At 35.8% G+C, this 18,863-nt stretch overlaps 1 protein-coding gene across 4 annotated transcripts in view; it reads left to right on the top strand.

Annotated features, from left to right (window-relative positions):
- The window catches only part of LOC101216952 (protein GIGANTEA), a 46,582-nt gene extending 30,431 nt beyond the window's left edge, over window positions 1–16,151 (top strand). For 3 of the 4 annotated variants that reach the window (XM_011660806.2, XM_031888722.1, XM_031888723.1), the window contains 8 exons: window positions 1,844–2,084; window positions 2,171–2,321; window positions 7,345–7,554; window positions 7,689–9,230; window positions 13,915–13,983; window positions 14,187–14,405; window positions 14,527–14,619; window positions 15,498–16,151. In XM_011660806.2, coding sequence (XP_011659108.1) covers window positions 1,844–2,084; window positions 2,171–2,321; window positions 7,345–7,554; window positions 7,689–9,230; window positions 13,915–13,983; window positions 14,187–14,405; window positions 14,527–14,619; window positions 15,498–15,794 — 2,822 coding nt within the window. In that variant the 3' untranslated portion in view covers window positions 15,795–16,151. Of the gene's footprint in view, window positions 1–1,827; window positions 2,085–2,170; window positions 2,322–7,344; window positions 7,555–7,688; window positions 9,231–13,914; window positions 13,984–14,186; window positions 14,406–14,526; window positions 14,620–15,497 lie in introns of all 4 variants that reach the window. The other variant, XM_031888724.1, reaches the window with a different exon arrangement.
- The last annotated feature ends 2,712 nt before the right edge of the window (window positions 16,152–18,863 follow it).

Consider the following 18,863-nt stretch of genomic DNA (forward strand, 5'->3'; position numbering starts at 1 on the left):
TTATCTACGTTTTGATAATAATAAAATATGTGCTAAAAATTGTACGGAATGAACAAGGAGTGGGCAAAGGGGTATAAACCAGTGTTCCTTTACTGTTTGACATATAAAACAATGGTTAACAAAGGTATGGAGATCTTTTATAATTTGTGGCCAAAATTATCAAGCAGAGACTAAGTCAAAAGTCTTAAATTCTGTTTGGCATATAAACAAGATCTTGAACTCATTTCTTGGACAATCATTTACTTTTGTTGCTGAATAATATCTCAATTTTATTGCTGAATAATATCTCACTTTTATTGCTGAATAATATCTCACTTTTATTGCTGAATAATATCTCACTTTTATTGCTGAATAATATCTCACTTTTATTGCTGAATAATACCTCATTAAATCTTTCATTTTATGTCTCAAGTCTTAAGGCTATGTGTCTAACATTAGAAATTGGAATACAAATATTTATTATGTTATAATATGTGTTTATATTGAAATTATGTATAGTCACCCTTTATTGTAATTTTACGTTCCCTAGATTAGAGTTTCTTAGTTGCCTATATATATCTATCTTCGGTCTGATTAATAGATATGATCATTATATTCTCCAATGGGATATGCGGAGAGGAAACCATCTCCACTTCTCTAATCCAAATCCAAATTAATAAAAAGAAAAAAATAGTGTTTCTTGGGAAGATCAATGGGTGGAGGATAGACCCTTCTTATCAATGTTTCCTCAATTATATCATTTGTCCTCCTTTAAATTGGTCATGTGTCTATTCGGGTTTGGTTGGAAAACTATGTCTTTCTACTTTGGTTTTCGTCATTTGTTGTTCAATAGGGAAACAATGTTGGTGGCCTTTCTTCAACCACTGGTCGAGGATTTTAACTTTAGGCTTGGGAGACAGGATATTCAGGTCTAGAGTCCTAATCCTTTACAGGGCTTCTCTTATAAGTCTTTCTTTATGATTTCATTGGCTTGTCTTCTGTTTGTGAATCAGTCTTTGATGCTTTATGGAGGATTAACATTCTAAAGAAAGTCAAGTTTTTATCTTGGCAAGTTTTGTTTGGTCGTGTGAACACAATGGATAGCATTTTTTAAAGAAAGATGCCTTTGTTAATGGGTCCTTTGTGTTGTATCCTCCTTTATCAGAAAGTGGAGGGATGGATCACCATTTCTGGGAGTCAGTTTGTGAGGTCTATGTGGAATTGTTTCTTTCTAGAGGTTGGCTTCATGTTAACTCGACAAAGAGATGTTCTTTTGATGATTAGGGAGTTCTTTCTCCATCTGCCTTTCCATGAGAAATGTTGCTTTTTGTGGTTTGAGGGGTGTGTGCTTTGTTGTGGGATCTTTGGGGCAGAGGATCAATAGTGTGTTTTGAGGTGTTAAAGGGACCCTAGTGAGCGTTGGTCCTTGGTGAGGTTCCATGTTTCTCTTTGGGTTTGTAATTATTCCCTAGGCAACATCTTAGTTGGAATCCTCTCTAGTGGCTTTTTTTTGGGAGCTTGGTTTTTTCTGTATGCCCTAAGCAGTTGTTTCTAAAAGTTAAAAAAAGGAAAATAAACTGCGTATTTTCATGCTCTTTTAGATTTGTTTTCTTGTTTAACTTTTTCATTTTGTATCCCTGTGTATCTTAGTTGTAAAAATAATGAAAAATGTTCTCTCTCCAAAAGAAACAGTTACTTCTCTGAGATTCTTTCTTGGTTAAATGAACAAGCCTTATGACTTGAAGTGAAAACACATCATACCATATTTTTTAGTAGTGTGTTAGTTAATGTTGTTTACTAGAATATGTACCTCAATTTCATCCTTAAAGCAAGGATATTACCCAGCAGGTTTTCTTGTCTATAGCTTCTTCTCGTGGATCTGGAAAACACCCTCAGCTTATTCCATCAACTCCAAGGTGGGCTGTTGCAAATGGTGCTGGAGTCATATTAAGTGTTTGTGATGAAGAAGTTGCCCGGTATGAGACTGCAACTCTTACGGCAGCTGCTGTTCCTGCGCTTCTTCTTCCTCCCCCCACAACAGCTTTGGATGAACATTTAGTTGCAGGGCTACCAGCTCTTGAGCCATATGCACGCTTATTTCATAGGTTAGCTTATCTAAACCTTCAAAGAAAAACAAATGTCAAGTCCTTTATGTTGGTTCTTGTAATTCAACTTTTCCTCCCCAGCGCAGGTATTATGCCATTGCTACTCCAAGTGCCACCCAAAGGCTTCTTCTTGGACTCTTAGAAGCACCTCCATCTTGGGCTCCAGATGCACTTGATGCAGCTGTACAGCTTGTAGAACTCCTTCGAGCTGCTGAAGAGTATGCAACTGGCATTAGGGTAAGTCGGATACTATACCATGCTAAGACATGTTGGTTAAGTCATTCATGAATTTTTATTTAAATTTATGGTACTGAGCGAAATTTTCACTATAGTTTGACAATTTATTTCTTTTATTAATTCATATCATTAGCATGATCAGGTGTAGCAATAATGTGTGATGGTTTTTGGGATTCTATTTTCTTCATTATTTGTTTCATAGTTAAATTTCTTTTTATGCTTTTGTTTGAATTGTTATTAGGTGTTTGTGTTTAGCATTTACGTTTATATCTTCTATATATGTTAGTAGTATTTTTTCTTTTTTTATTTGTATACGATCATTCTTCTGCGTAAGAACTCCTGTATCTGATTTTAAGCATATTGAAGAAATTAGAACTACAATAATTCTATTTCTTTCAAAATTCTAGAATCTCCATTGGAGATTATTGAAACTCATGTAACGACTTTCCTGACTCATGTAACAACTTTCCTGACTAGGATACCATCAGATTTATTTTTTATTCAAGGAATATGCATGTAAGCTTCTTCCTGAAGATCAGCATTCAAGAATTTTTATACAAATAATAACAATAATAATAAGATCCCTAAGTAAATATATGAAGTTTCTGAATCCTGTACATGATCATTTACCAACTCTAATATTGTGAAAAGATACTGATAGTATCTTATTTTATTGACTTGAATTTACGAATTACAGTATAAGAATATTCAAAGAAAAATTCACACTCCTATCTCCTAAGCCTCAATCTAATCAAGAACAGATCAGAACAAAAAATAAACTATGAATAAACCGCAACAATGTAAATGACCAAACAAATAATAAAGAAACTTGACTTCGACCCTCTGCTTCTCTCGAATTGAAAGACGGCAGCCTCTACTAATCTGGAATATTTTTCCCCCTCTTCCCTCCACTTTCCTCCCTTTTAATCTGTTTTACTCACTGACGATTGTGAAAGATCTTCCCCAATATTCTCTCCCCCTATAATCTCTCCTATATTCTTGAGTGGGTTGATATTTCTATTATTATTATTTTTCCTGCTATATTTAAATAATATCGGTGGCCTAGCATCACTCTGCTCCTCCAAATACAAGGTGGAAATCAGGGAACTGCTGTCTCTGTCTGAAATCATTGCAGTCTTCCTAAGTGGCTTCATGTGGAGGTAACCCCTTCCAACTAATAAGTACCTCCCAGTCTTTCGTGGCTGGATTCTTTCTGTACCCATAGATCTCTTTCGGCAGTGTCAGCCATTCATGCTTTTCATTTATAAAAGGAACCAACAGGTGTACTTGCTAATGATTCCTAAGTGCCCTTTTTAACTGAGACACATGGAACACAGGATGTATTATTGCTGAACTCGGAAGTTCTAACTTATATGGCATGGCCCCAATCTACTCTAGTATTTTATACGGCCCAAAATACTTAGGTGAGCTTCTCATTCCTCTTCCTCCTCAAGAACATTTGCCTATACAGCCTGATTTTGAGGAATACCAACTCACCTTCCTGAAATTCCACATCTCTTCGTTTCAAATTTGCATATTTTTTCATCTGCGTCTGAAAGAGCTACCTGGAAGTGTTCTTTCAAAGCTCGCAAAGGTAACATCCCTCTGCTTTAGCTGTTGGTCAAGTGTGGAGTTGGGGATGTCCATATCTCCATACTGAATCAGTGGGGGAGGCAGTCTACCATACACTGCTTGAAAATGGTGTAATTCCAATCGAGCTATGGTATGTGGTATTGTACATACTCTGCCCAGTGCAACCAATTACTCCATTCCTTTGGCTTCTCCCCACAAAAACATCTCAAGTAGGCTTCCATACTTTTATTCACTACCTTCGTTTGCCCATCAGACTGTAGATGATAAGCCGAACTCTTCTGTAACGTAGTACCAGCGAGTTTAAACATCTCTGTCTAGAAATGAATGAGGAAGATTTTATCCCGATCTGAAATGATTGATCTAGGATATCCGTGCAGTTGAACTACCTCTTTAACAAATACTTCAGCTACTGACCGTGTGGTATAAGGATGCTTCAGGGCTATGAAATGTGCATATTTGCTCAATCGATCCACCACAACAAAAACTACTTCCCATCCTGCAGATTTCGGTAAGTCTTCTCTATATCTCTTGGTTGCATTCTTATTTGATGATAGTTGGCTTTCAGATCTATCTTGGAGAACATGTTAGCCCTATTTAGTTCACCAAATAACTCCTCTATCACCAGAATTGGGAATTTATCCAAAATAGTTACATTATTTAAAGCTCGATAGTCAACACAGAAATGCCAACTCCCATCTTTCTTCTTGACCGGTAATACAGGACTGGAGTAGGGACTAGTACTAGGTCTTATGATCCTTGACTGCAGCATCTCATCCACTAACTTTTCCATTTCCTCTTTCTGGTGGTGTGCATACCGGTATGGTTGAACGTTTACCGGATTTGTTCCTTTTTCTTCAGATAAATGTGATGCCCAATCTCCCTTGGTGGTGGAAATTTTTCCGGCTATTCAAACATATCTTCAAATTGGTTAAGCAGGGAAGAAATAGTGTTCTCCACAGGTGGCACTACTTCTTCGTCATACCACTCCTCCACCGTTGTCCTTCCTTCTAGAGCTCTACATTCTACCAAGAACCCTTGATCATCCACTTCCCATGTCTTCATCATATTCTTCAAGCTAACTCTCTTCTTGGTTAAGCTAGGTCACCCTTAATTAGGACTCTCCTTCCTTCATGCTGAAAAGACAATACTAGGTTTTGCCAATCAACCTCTATGACTCCTAAGGAATGAAGTCACTGCATACATAGAAGCACGTCAACCCCTCCTAGTTCCAAGGGTAGAAAACTGTCAATGATCTTCCATTCTCCCAATAATACATCAACTCTCCCATAAATTCCCTTCCCCTTCACAGCAGTGTCTGAACCCAGGATCACACCATAATTAGATGTTTCCTTGGTTGGAAAATTCAGTGAGTTAACTAATTTATCAGAAATGAAATTATGTGTCACTCCACAGTCAATGAGGAATATCACATCTACTCCGTTTATTTTTCCTCTCACCTTCATTATTCCCAGGCTAGTCAACCCAACTACTGAATTAAGGGACAATTCAATATTCAAATTCTTCACGTTCTCAACTTCAGTGTTTTTAAATTCTGCCTCTGCTTCGTAATAATCTTCCTCAACAATCTCCAATTCCTCCCTGTTCTCCTTTACCACTATCGTTCGGAGTTCCTTTTGTTCTTTAGCTTTGCATCGATGTCCGACGTGGTATTTCTCCTCACATCTAAAGCATAACCCCTTCTCCCTCCGTGATTGGAACTCAGCATCAGACAATCTCTTTGTTGGGCCTTCTCGTCGATTCTCCCCCGCAGTGACTCCTTTCAATGTTATAGTCCTCATCGGCCAACATCCCACCGATTGTGTGACGTTAGTTATTGGTGGTGCTGTGTGTTTTGCCAATGGTAATTTGAATTGTTGTTTTCCTCCATACGCACTACTCAGTCCACATTCTCGTCTCACCATTTCTCGTTTCTTAATTTTCAGTGCTTATTTCATCATCTGGGCCAACGCCACCAGTTCCAGTGTCTCGACTTCAGTCTTCAATCATGGGCTAAGCCCATTCATAAACGTCTCCTCCAATACTACTGTTTGCAGAAAAGCTATTGAGGCCAACAGTCGGTCAAACCTGTTTTGGTATTCTTCTACGGTTGTTTCTTGCTTAATGGGTAAAAATCTTCCCACCAGCGACCCATCTCGAATTGTTTGGAATCGGACCAACATCCTCTATTTCATGTTCTCCCAACTCGTGAACGCTTCTTACTCGTCATTTGAATGATACCAATCCAAGGCAGGCCCGCCAAAACTGATAACGGCCACTATGAGTTTCTCCGAATCAGTCAGTTCATGAACTTTGATATACCTATCTGCTCGGAATAACCATGAATCGGTATTGGTTCTATTGAATATCGGCATCTCCACTTTCTTAAATTTGCTTCGGTCCATCGGTTTTTCATCCTCAGACGTCTTAATCCTCTTGGATTCGTCAGTTACGGTGGTTATCCCTACGGCGCTGCTCTTCGTTTGGCTTGTCATGCCCTCTGTCATCTTTCCAGCCGCCGAATTTTCACTCATAATTCCTTCGATGTACTTCAGAATTATCTGTTGTTGCTGCTGCTGCTTATTAATTTGAGTATTTATTTCCTTAATGTTTGTTGCCATCAACGACAAATTCTCATCCATAATTGGAAGCCTCTGAAGTTGCTGTTCCACCAAGTCCATCCTCTCTTCTATTTTCCTAGCCATCAGCGTGGATTCTCCCAGGTTTCAAGGCTCTGATACCAATTTGTAAAGATACTGATAGTATCTTATTTTATTGACTTGAATTTACGAATTACAGTATAAGAATATTCAAAAGAAAAATTCAGTATAAGAATATTCAAAAGAAAAATTCACACTCCTATTTCCTAAGCCTCAATCTAATCAAAAACAGATCAGAACAAATAATAAACTATGAAAAAACCACAACAATGTAACTGACCAAACAAATAATAAAGAAACTTGACTTCGACCCTCTGCTTCTCTTCAACCGAAAGACGGCAGCCTCTACTAATCTGAAATATTTTCCCCCTCTTCCCTCCTCTTTCCTCCCTTTTAATCTGTTTTACTCACTGACGATTGTGAAAGATCTTCCCCTATAATCTCTCCTATATTCTTGCGTGGGTTGATATTTCTGTTATTATTATTTTTCCTGCTATATTTAAATAATATCAGTGGCCTAGCATATTGTTCTCTATGAACTGGAAAAGTCAGTCAAATTGAACCATGGCACAGTTTCTGGGAAAGAAGCAATTACTATCTGTTCATTCATGCAGCTTCCTAGGAACTGGATGTGTTATTATTATTTTTCCTGCTATATTTAAATAATATCAGTGGCCTAGCATATTGTTCTCTATGAACTGGAAAAGTCAGTCAAATTGAACCATGGCACAGTTTCTGGGAAAGAAGCAATTACTATCTGTTCATTCATGCAGCTTCCTAGGAACTGGATGCATTTACATTTCTTGCGTGCCATTGGCACTGCAATGTCCATGAGAGCTGGAATTTCTGCTGATGCTGCAGCAGCCTTGCTTTTCCGCATACTATCACAACCAGCGTTGCTTTTTCCACCACTACGACAAGTTGAGGAAACTGACGTTCAGTGTGAATCTTTGGGTGGCTATGATTCATCATACAGGGAACAGGTATGTGCATTATAGCATAATCTCTTATACATCATGCTTCCAGCTTCCTGAAAGAATTAATGAATTGGGTTCTTTGAATGTAGTCTTGTTTTCAACTCTAACAACTCCATATATCATCTGTATACTTGTAACAGATTGAAGTGTCTGCAGCGGAAGCTACAATTGATGCTACTGCACAAGGAATTGCGTCCATGCTTTGTGCACATGGTCCTGAAGTTGAGTGGAGAATTTGTACAATCTGGGAAGCTGCTTATGGCTTGATTCCATTAAGTTCCGATTTAGTTGACCTCCCTGACATCATAGTTGCAACACCGTTGCAGCCTCCCATATTATCATGGAATTTGTACATTCCTCTCCTTAAGGTTCTTGAATATCTTCCACGAGGTAGCCCGTCTGAAGCATGTCTTGTGAAGATATTTGTTGCTACTGTGGAATCAATTCTTCAAAGAACATATCCTTCTGAGTCTTCCAGAGAACAATCTAGGAAAACAAGATACTTTTCCAGTCTTGGTTCTGCTTCTAAAAATCTTGCCGTCACGGAGCTTCGGTCCATGGTCCATGCTCTTTTCTTAGAATCGTGTGCTTCTGTGGAACTTGCTTCACGCCTACTTTTTGTTGTATTGACTGTTTGTGTTAGTCATGAAGCTCAACTCAATGGGAGCAAGAAATTGAGACGTTCACAAAGTAATCTTCTGGATGAAAGGATTGAGGACTTGCAAGCAGTACCTGAGAACCATACAGGATTAAGGAGAAAGACTAAAAAGCAAGGTCCTGTTTCTGCATTTGATTCTTATGTGCTGGCTGCTGTTTGTGCTCTTGCCTGTGAGGTCCAATTATTTCCCTTTACTGCTAGGGGAAGTGATCATTTAAACACTAGAGATTTACAGGATGTAATTAAATTGGTCAAAGTAAATGGTACTTCAACCGAGCTTCAAAACAGTGTTGGCTCAGCAGTATGCCACACTCACCGAATTTTGGCCATCTTGGAAGCACTTTTTTCTTTAAAGCCATCTTCTGTGGGAACTTCATGGAGTTATAGTTCAAACGAGATAGTTGCTGCAGCAATGGTTGCAGCTCATGTTTCAGAACTCTTTAGACGATCAAGGGCTTGCATGCATGCTCTCTCTATCCTGATGCGATGCAAGTGGGACGATGAAATTTACAACAGGGCATCATCATTGTACAACCTAATAGATATTCACAGCAAAGCAGTTGCTTCCATTGTTAATGAGGCTGAACCTTTAGAGGCACATTTAATACAAGTACCGAAATGGAAGGAATCTCTCATTGGGTTAAACGGAAAAAGACAAATTCAATACGAAGATGGTACCTGCTTTTATCCTGGACAATCATCTATCCAAAATTGTGATAATTCATCCTATTCAGAAACTAAACTTGTGTTTGAGCGAGCATCAAATTCAGATGAGGAGTTGGGTAGCACTTCAGTGAAAGGATTAGCAAGCTTCTCAATAGATGCTTCAGATTTGGCCAACTTACTCACAATGAATAGACATATAGGATTCAGCTGTTGTGCACAAGTTCCGTTAAGATCAGTGCTTGCTGAGAAACAAGCATTATGTTTTTCTGTTATTTCTCTACTGTGGCACAAGTTGATTTCCGCACCTGAAACTCAACCTAGTGTGGAGAGCACTTCGGCCCAGCAAGGATGGAGGCAGGTAAGCTTGTACAACTTTCTTCTCCTTTGGCTTTATCTTCTATATTCTTCTCCCTTTCTTATTCCTATTACACTGCCGGAAACATGTTTTTCTCCTGCATGATGCATGGAGTTTGTAGATTATAAGTTCTAGCATGTGCATCGCAGATGATGGTATTTATTGTTTTTACATTATATTAACTTTTATCTTCCTTTTTAGAATTTATCTGTCAAAATTATTGATATGGTTACAAAGGTCTGATAAAACTACAGTCAATTCTGTCAATAGATTTTTAAACTGCATAACCAATAGTTTTTCTCCTATTTCTCTTAGAAAGAAAATATCTTCGTAAGTATAGAAAACACACCATTAAAAATTAAAAAAATATAAATACAGCAAATATAATACAGTAAATATAATGAAATATGAACAAGAAAGGACATAATCAACAAGAACCGGAAGTATGCACAAAGATCTTTAACTTAAAAAATTGCCCAATACATTCACCAATATATTTTTCACAGCTCAATTTCCATATTTATTTTGCTAAGAAAACTTTTGGTCGATGCTTCTTGTACAAGTTAAACTGAAAAAATTGAATTTGATGGAATCAACATCGTATTCATAATCATATCAGCTATCACCCTTCCAATGAACTTTTACAGTCAACTTGCGAATTTAACTGATTTCTTCACTGTTGTCTATTGTTAAGTTCATTATGGCACTTGTATCAGAGACAGTGGGAGTTGTTTAGCAATGTTTTTTGTTTCTGGTTTTTAGTCTTTTGTTTGCAATCTTTGGTAATTTTCCTTGTTTCTTGTTTCTCATTTTCAAGAAATATTCCAGAATTATGTATAGGTTTTATAAACAACAAAATCAAATTGTTCTTTGTTTCTATTTCCAATATTTTCAAAAACTATAAATAGAAGTACTATTCTATCACTTTTTACTCGTAAAATGCATGGTGAGTCAATAGTAGAAATGTTAAAATACTATTTTGGTCCTTGCACTTTAATTTTTGTTTCATGGTGAAAAGAATCGATGCATGTGAATATATATTCAAAATTCATAAAGGGATGAAAAAACAAGTTTTTGAAAATGTTAACCATAAACTAATAGTTGGGACTAACTTTAAGATTTATCGCAAGTACATGGACTAAATTTACCATCTTAAATCACCAATTGACCCAAAAGCTTAAACTAGTAGGTGAAGATAAATTTAAATAATGTCTAACTCTCCCCTCACTTGCGGGCTTGAAATATGAAGAAGGGCCAAGCAAGTGGAAATTGATAATATTAGGGAAAAAATAACATTGCAGGAGCTTGAACACAAGAGCTCCCTAAACCATCTACTCTGATATCATTTTCACCAATTCAACACAAAAGCTTAAGCTAATGGGTGAAGTTAAATTTGACATAATATCTAACAGAAAGTTAAGGAACAAAAATGGTATCTCAACTTTAACTAAAAAAATAATTATACCACAAAATATTGAGTATTTAATTTTAAAGAAATAATTTTTATGTAAACTTACATGGTTTTTCTAATTTCATATTAGAGGGAACATTTTTTGTAAATTTTCATTCCTTTATATTTGTTTCTCCATCTATTTTCTATAATTGATGTCTCATATCTATCTTGTGATGTGTGTATTCAAACAAAACAACATCGGATTTCATTTCCTTATCAACCATATAAACCCACACAACCATTTACCCTTATCTATAGTGACGTTTGGGGTCCATGCGAGGTGACCTCCTCTGGGAAACAGTGGTTTGTGGCTTTCATTAATGATCATACCCACCTTACCTAGGTCTTCCTTATCACAGATAAATCCGAGGTTTTCTTTGTTTTTTAAAACTTTTATCACACCATTGAAACACAATTTAATACAAAAATTGCAATTCTTCAAAGTGATAATGGTCGGGAATTCCAAAACCATAACCTTAGTGAGTTCCTAGCCTCCAAGAGGATTGTTTACCAAAGCTCGTGCGTCTACACTCCTCAACAAATTGGGTGGCCAAGTGAAAAAACGTCATCTTTTGGAAGTAGCTCGTTCCCTTATGCTATCTACTTCTCATTCTTCATACCTCTGGGGAGATGTCATTCTTATAGCAATTTATCTAATCAATAGAATGCCTTCTCTTGGTCTCCATCTTCAAACTTCCTTAGATTGCCTTAAAGAGTCCTTTCTCTCCACCTGCCTAATTTCTGAGGTTCCTCTTCGTGTGTTTGGGTGTCAACATATGTCCATAGCTTTGGCCCAAATCAGACCAAATTTATTCCTTGAGCTCATGCATGTGTGTTTGTTAGGTATCCCATTCATCAACACAATTATAAATGCTTTCATCCTCCTTCCAAAAAGCACTTAATCACTATGGATGTTACTTTCTGTGAGGACTGATCCTTCTTTTCCATTAGCCATCTTCAAGGGGAGAGTATGAGTGAAGAGTTTAACTATACCTTAGAGTTTATTGAATCTACTCCTAGTATTGTGTCTGACTCTTATCCTCATCTCATAGTCCTAACCACAAACCAAGTTCCTTGAAAAACGTACTATAGGAGGAATCTCATAAAGGAAATTGAGCTCCCTACTAGTCAGTGGACTCCAGTCCAAGACTTTGAACTTCCTCGAGATCAAGGTATGGGAAACCCTATTGAGCCTTGTGTTGATAATAAGATGAGTGAGAATGATAAGTTCGACGTTGTTGTTCCTGAAAATGTGGAAGAAAAAGACAATGGTGATAAGATTGAGATCAGAGCAAAAACCAGTAATAATGAAATTGAACAGGGTCATGCGGGATGAGTACGATCCTTCTTTGGATATTCCCATTGCATTGAGAAAAGGTATCAGGTAGAAAATATCCCATTTGTAACTATATTTCCTATAATAATCTATCTCTACAGTTCAGAGCTTTCACAACAAGTTTTGACTCTACTATAATACCAAAAAATATCTACACTGCTTTAAAATGTCTTGAGTGAAAAACTGAAGAGATTAGGACTCTTGAAAAGAATAAGAGTTGGGAGATTTGTGCTCTACCTAAAAGACCAAAATTGTAGGATGCAAGTGGGTGTTTACTCTCAAATACAAAGTAGATGGAACACAGACACAAGGCGAGATAAGTTGCAAAAAGGTTTATCAAACCTATGGTGTTGACTATTCAGAAACTTTTTCCCCAGTTGCTAAATTGAATACAATTAGAGTCCTGCTATCTATTACTATGAACAAAAACTGACCTCTGTACTAGCTAGATGTTAAGAATGCATTCCTAAACAGAGACCTAGTGGAGGAAGTCCATGAGTTCCCCGCCAGGATTTGAAGCCTAATTTGGTCATTAGGTATGTAAACTTCAGAAAACTTGATATGGTCTGAAGCAATCTCCCAGAGCATGGTTTGACAGGTTCACTACCTTTGTCAAGTCCCAAGGGTACAGCCAGGGAACTTAGGAAATCTGAAATATTTCATTAGAATGGAGGTGGTCAGAACTAAAGAAAGTATCTCCCTATCTTAGAGAAAGTACACCCTTGATTTGCTGACTGAGACAAGTGTTCTGGGATGTCGTCCCTCTGACACCCCTATTGATTCAACTGCAAACTTGGGAATTCAGGTGATCAATTTCCAGTTGATAAAAAACAATATCAGTGTCTTGTGGGTAAATTGATTTACTTGTCTCATACTTGTCTAGATATTTTGTTTGTTGTGAGTGTTGTCAGTCAATTTATGTAGGCTCCTTATGAGGAACACATGGAGGTTAACATCAGAATCCTGAGATACGTGAAAACGACATCTGGTAGATTGAGGTTCAGAAAGACAGACAGGAAAATGATTGAAGCCTATATTGATTCGGACTAGGCAGGATCTGTTGTTGACAAAAAATCTACCTCCATTTATTGTACATTTGTATCGAGAAACCTTATAACTTGGAGGAGTAAGAAGAAAGGTGTCGTGGCCAGAAGCAGTGCTGAGGCCGAGTACAGGGCTATGATTTTGGAAATATGTGAGGAAATTTGAATCCAGAAAATCTTATCTAATCTTCATCATGAGTGTAAGAAACCAATGAAGTTATTCTATGATAACAAGGCAACTATTAGCATTGCCAACAATCCAGTTCAACATGATAGAACCAAACATGTTGAAATTGATCGACACTTCATCAAAGTTGTAAGTGGGAGCATGCATTCCGTACATTCTTTCGAGCCAACAGTTTGCTGATGTTTTCACCAAGGGGCTTCTCAAAGGAAGACTTGTAAGTGGGAGCATGCATTCCGTACATTCTTTCGAGGCAACAGTTTGCTGATGTTTTCACCAAGGGGCTTCTCAAACCAAACTTTGACTTTTGTATTAGCAAGTTAGGCATCATTGATATCTACGTTCCAACTTGAGGGGAAGTGCTAGAGTTAGTGGACTTGGCCCATAGGGAGATTTGTCCTAATTTTATTTCCTTGTATGGCTCACTGTTTAATTCTATTTATTCCCCCTCTATATCATATGTAATTATCATAAAATAATAAGAAAAGAAAATTGTGGTTTTTCTCTCGGTGCTCAGTGCTCGGGTTTTCACATAATTTGGTGTTTCATTGGTTTATCGTTTTGAATAGAAATGTTTGTTGGAATCACCTATAGGTGTTGGGGTTTCTCGTCATTTAATTTATCTTATCTAAAAGATATATTTATTGAATTGCACTGTTTCTCCTAAATAGGTGGTTGATGCATTATGCAACGTGGTATCAGCATCCCCAGCTAAAGCGGCAACAGCAATTGTTCTTCAGGTCTACATTTCTTTACTTTAGTGTTTGTTTTTTCTGTTACCTTTACCAAAGAAAGCGTCTTTAATGGATACTATTAGGGATTATTTTTTACATCTGTAACCAGTTTTTTAATCAAAACCTCATTTTCTGCTTCCTGGTATTATTGTTAATGATCATAAGACTTCATGTATTTAGTCATTTTCATGGCCTTGTGTGCTTGTTAGGCCGAGCGGGAGTTGCAACCATGGATTGCAAAAGATGATGATCAAGGTCAGAAGATGTGGAGAATCAACCAGCGGATCATCAAATTGATAGTTGAGCTCATGAGAAATCATGATACTCCAGAATCACTAGTCATATTGGCGAGTGCCTCAGATCTCCTGTTGCGTGCCACAGATGGGATGCTTGTAGATGGAGAAGCATGTACTTTGCCACAACTAGAGGTAATTATCTTTCAAATTTGGATTATTGGAATTATGTTTTACTTCCTCAGTCACATTAGGGAACAAATAGTAAAATTGTATAATTCTGTGCCAATGTTCTCTACTTCCCATGGAAGCACAGCTATTGGAAGTGACTGCTAGAGCAGTTAAGCCTGTACTGGAGTGGGGAGAATCTGGACTTTCCATTGCTGACGGCCTTTCCAATCTATTAAAGGTAATATACACTGTTGTTGCACCTAAAGTAATCGAATTGCAATTTTTCAATGTCCATGACTATTTTGAAACCCAAGCAAAAATAATTGTCAGACCTAAAAACAACTCAACTTGTCAAGACACTACTGGCTCTCTTATAATTCAAAGTTTCGAATTCTCATCTCCTTTAAATTGTACATGTAAGACTGTGGGTACCTACTGGTAATAATAGTCGATTTGAACAATTAAAAGTTCAAGAGAACAAATTCAAGCCATTGCTATGACTATGATTGCTCGCCAGATACAAATTATCTCACATATTTAATATCCTATAAGTTTCTTTAGTAATGTGTAAAGATGCTTATTATATCTTATTTTATTGACTTGATTTAAGAATTACAATATCAGATTATTAAAAAAAAAGAATCACACACATCTACTTCCTATAACCACAAACTATGCAAGGTCAAACCAAAACAAGATAAACTAAGAATAAATCGCAACAAGGAAAGCATGCATACAAATAACTAAGGAAACTTGACTTTGACCCTCTGCTTCTCTCGAACACGAAAGACGGCAGCCCCTTCTACCCTGGAATATTTTTTTCCCCCTTCTTCCTTCCTCTTTCCTTCCTTTTAATATGCTATACTAACTGACTAGATATCCCCCCCCCCCCCCCCCCATAATCTCTCCTTTATTCTCATGTGGGTTAATATTGCTGTTATTATTTTTTCTGCTATATTTAAATAATATCGTTGGCCTAGCATAATGTAAGCAAAGTTCTCCTAGTTCGGGTATTAAAAAAAGGCTTTATGACTCTAAAAAGAATCAAACACAATTTTTTTCCCTTTTCCTACTCTCCATGGGGTACCTTCTGCTAATGTATGTTTGTGCTTACAGTGTCGTCTATCGGCTACTGTTCGATGTCTTTCTCATCCAAGTGCACATGTTCGAGCTCTTAGCACATCAGTTCTTCGTGATATTCTGCACACCAGTTTGATAAAGTCTAATTCAAAATCGGTTAACGTAAATGGCATCTATCCCTCTTATCAGTATTTCAGTTCAGGTATCATTGATTGGAAAGCAGATATTGAGAAATGCTTGGGATGGGAAGTTCGTAGTCAACTTGCAACTGGACAATCAACTCAGTTTCTTCAAGCTGCTGCCAAGGAATTAAGCTGCTCTATTTCCCTATGACATCCGTGTAAGCATAGGTTTGTCAGTTAATGTAATGACACGGAATTATACGAGTTTGCAGAGACCATTCATGTTACATTTCTTATATGATACCATAGATTATAATGATCCAATAATTCCTTGTTTGGTCCTGTATACACATTCTCTCACCAAGATGGTTGTGTATAGTGAGACAATTAGACTTTTCATAGGACCTAGAGGGCTTATAGTGAAGTGTTCAATTAGTTTTAGGTGTTTGCTAGTTCTCATGTACTTTCCATAGCATCAAACTCAAGTACATGTTGTTTGGAACTAATTAACATAGATAAGTTTCTCTGATGTAATTTATTTTATCTCCTCCATATCCTTTCATTCCAAGTATATCTCAGGGCAGATTGTCTTGATTGCTCTTTGAAAGTTAGAACTGTCTGGTTTTTACTGAACACAGCTTCTTTTTTTTTTTTTTTCCAATTTGGAAAATAGATTTTCTTGGTTTAGACGTTTTGAGTCTAGTTTTTTTTTTAATTTAATTCTTAAGTTTCAAAATTTTAAATATTTAGCCTTTTAAGTTTTGAATTTGATTTCAATTTATTTCTAGGTTTTTAGGTTTGATAGTATTACAATATTTGGAATAGGAATTTTATTTTGATTTGATCTCGAGGTTTTAAGATTCAGTGATGGATTATTTTCACTAAATACAAACTTTCAGTTGGCATTGATGTAAATAATTTAAAATAATGATGAAGCAAAAATTTAAAATTAATCTAAATAGGGATGAAAAATAGTGAAATTTAGTTATGTTTGGTAACCCTAGATTTAAATAAAAGAGTAAAGAACTTGTATACACATCTTCCCCTAAATTTTGAAAACTAAAATAATAGTTTTTAAAAGGGATCATTTCTCAATATACAAAAATCAAATTATTTATAAAATATAACACAACTTTAAATCTATCACTAATACATTAGAAATCTTACTATATATTACTAATACATTAGAAATCTTACTATATATTTTATAAAGGTTAGATTTCTAATATATTTTATAAATATTTTCTAACAGTTATTTTACTATTTGTTAAAGAATTCAACCATTTCAAAATGGTAACCTTATTAATTAAAAATATTGATTATTTAAAATTAATTAATAGATGAATAGATATTTAGACAAATTTAGTATTGTGTGAAAACTCGAGGTTAGAACATGATAAATTTAAATTCTAGAAACTAAAGTGCATTAGTATTAAACTTAACTCGAACCTTTGGGAGAAAATTCTTCTTTTTAAGGGTTCGGTTCAAACAGGTGTGTTGCGACCTTACTTGAAGAGGATTTGTTCTATAGGTTGTACATTTGTGTCCTTGAGTTCTAAGGTTCAAATAGGTGTGTTTTGATTTTATAAAAGATTTTATTAAAAGTATTGTTGAATGTCAAACAAGTAATTAAAACAAATAGGAATGAAGAATTGTGACAAGCCATGCACGAATTTGGGATTTAATTCAAGTACAGTAATAGGTTTTCCAACAATCTTGGTCCCTTACAAGGAGCTTTACAAACTGTAAATATTGTTTGCAAGCATTGATGGATTTATGTAGAGACCAGCGAATACGTGTCCCTTCATATTATCGAATTTTGTATTTTAATATTAATTTTGAAGTGTCAAATTACAATATATTAAATAATATTTTATAGTTTAAAAAAATATTATTATAGTGTAGTGGTTTTGCCCCTATACAATTATTTGGACGTAGCTTCAAATCGTACGTTATTCATTTCTAGGTTTTGTGCATTGGTCTTACAAATAATTAAAACGGAAAATTATTAAATTCTTAAATATGAAACATAATTTTTTTTTATTAAATTCTAAATGTGACAAAAGAAATAAGTTACAAAATAAATTAAGTATGGTGCACTTTCTCTAAATTTGTAGAGGTTTTTTCTTCTTGAGGTAAACATTTACTTTTTTTCTTCTAAATTTTCGTACTCTCATTAAATGTCACACCAATCAATAAGTTTACTTTTCCTTTGTTGAGTTTTGTTTAGCTCTTGCACTTTTAAATCTATGTATTACATTAGGGTTTTCGGCGATAGATTTTAGTACTTTTATTGTGAATACTTTTGTATTCAATATGGAGAGATGGAGAATATAAAATCAATATCTTTAAACAAAAGAGTAAGTCTAATTCTAAAAACAATATAGAAGAATTAACTTCACATCTTCGTCTAATAACTTAAATGGTTGATTCTAATTGTAATATTCAAGTTATGATGAATCAATTTCAAAACATGAAAATTTATAAAGTCAATTAATATATGAATAAAATAATTCTTTTTAATTATATTTGTATGTACACTGCCCCCAAAGTAAAATTTTGGTACTACTAATCACAGTTAAATAAAAAAATGGCAAGAGTAGGATAAGATATTTAACAAGTTTGTCCTAAACTTAGGACTATGTTCAATATTAATTCAGTTACATGTTCTACTAAAACATTAATTATATCGAGAATATCAATGACACGCTCTGCCCCAAATGTCATTCCATGTGACTAGATGAGGGCGTGTCGCCTAAGCATCCAATGTATATCTCTCTGCGGATGATGCACTAAACACTTAGTAAACGGAACAATTGTTCTTCTTGTCTCTTCGCAAAGTTCTTTACTTGAACCTTATAGACCTTCACAACTCTTTGCAGTGGAAAACAATTCTTAAACTTAGCTTTATCTCCTAGTACTTAACACTTAGCTCTAAAAAACTGTAAGCTTCTTGGAGATAAGCATAAAAGATAATATAGCAAAATAAAATAAATTTCTTCTCTTTATTAACTTAACACATTTACAATGTTTGTAGTTTACAAAGTACAACCCTTAAATTTTGCTTTGCATAAAATAAAACTCAGTCTAATCTTCTCACGTCTTCTTCATCCGCTAAGGTGTTTGGGAGTATAAGAACCCTAATCTCAACCCTTTCCCTCAAGTCATCAACAACCCAACTCAAGGGCTTCCTTTTTCTTTCTTCGTTGCTAAAAGCCGCTCTTTATGGCTAGTACCTATAGGTGTAAAGGCACAACTTTGTCCTTCGCCTCGGTTGCCC

This window comes from Cucumis sativus, chromosome 7 (genome assembly GCF_000004075.3).
Source record: "Cucumis sativus cultivar 9930 chromosome 7, Cucumber_9930_V3, whole genome shotgun sequence".
Taxonomy (NCBI): Eukaryota; Viridiplantae; Streptophyta; class Magnoliopsida; order Cucurbitales; family Cucurbitaceae; genus Cucumis; species Cucumis sativus.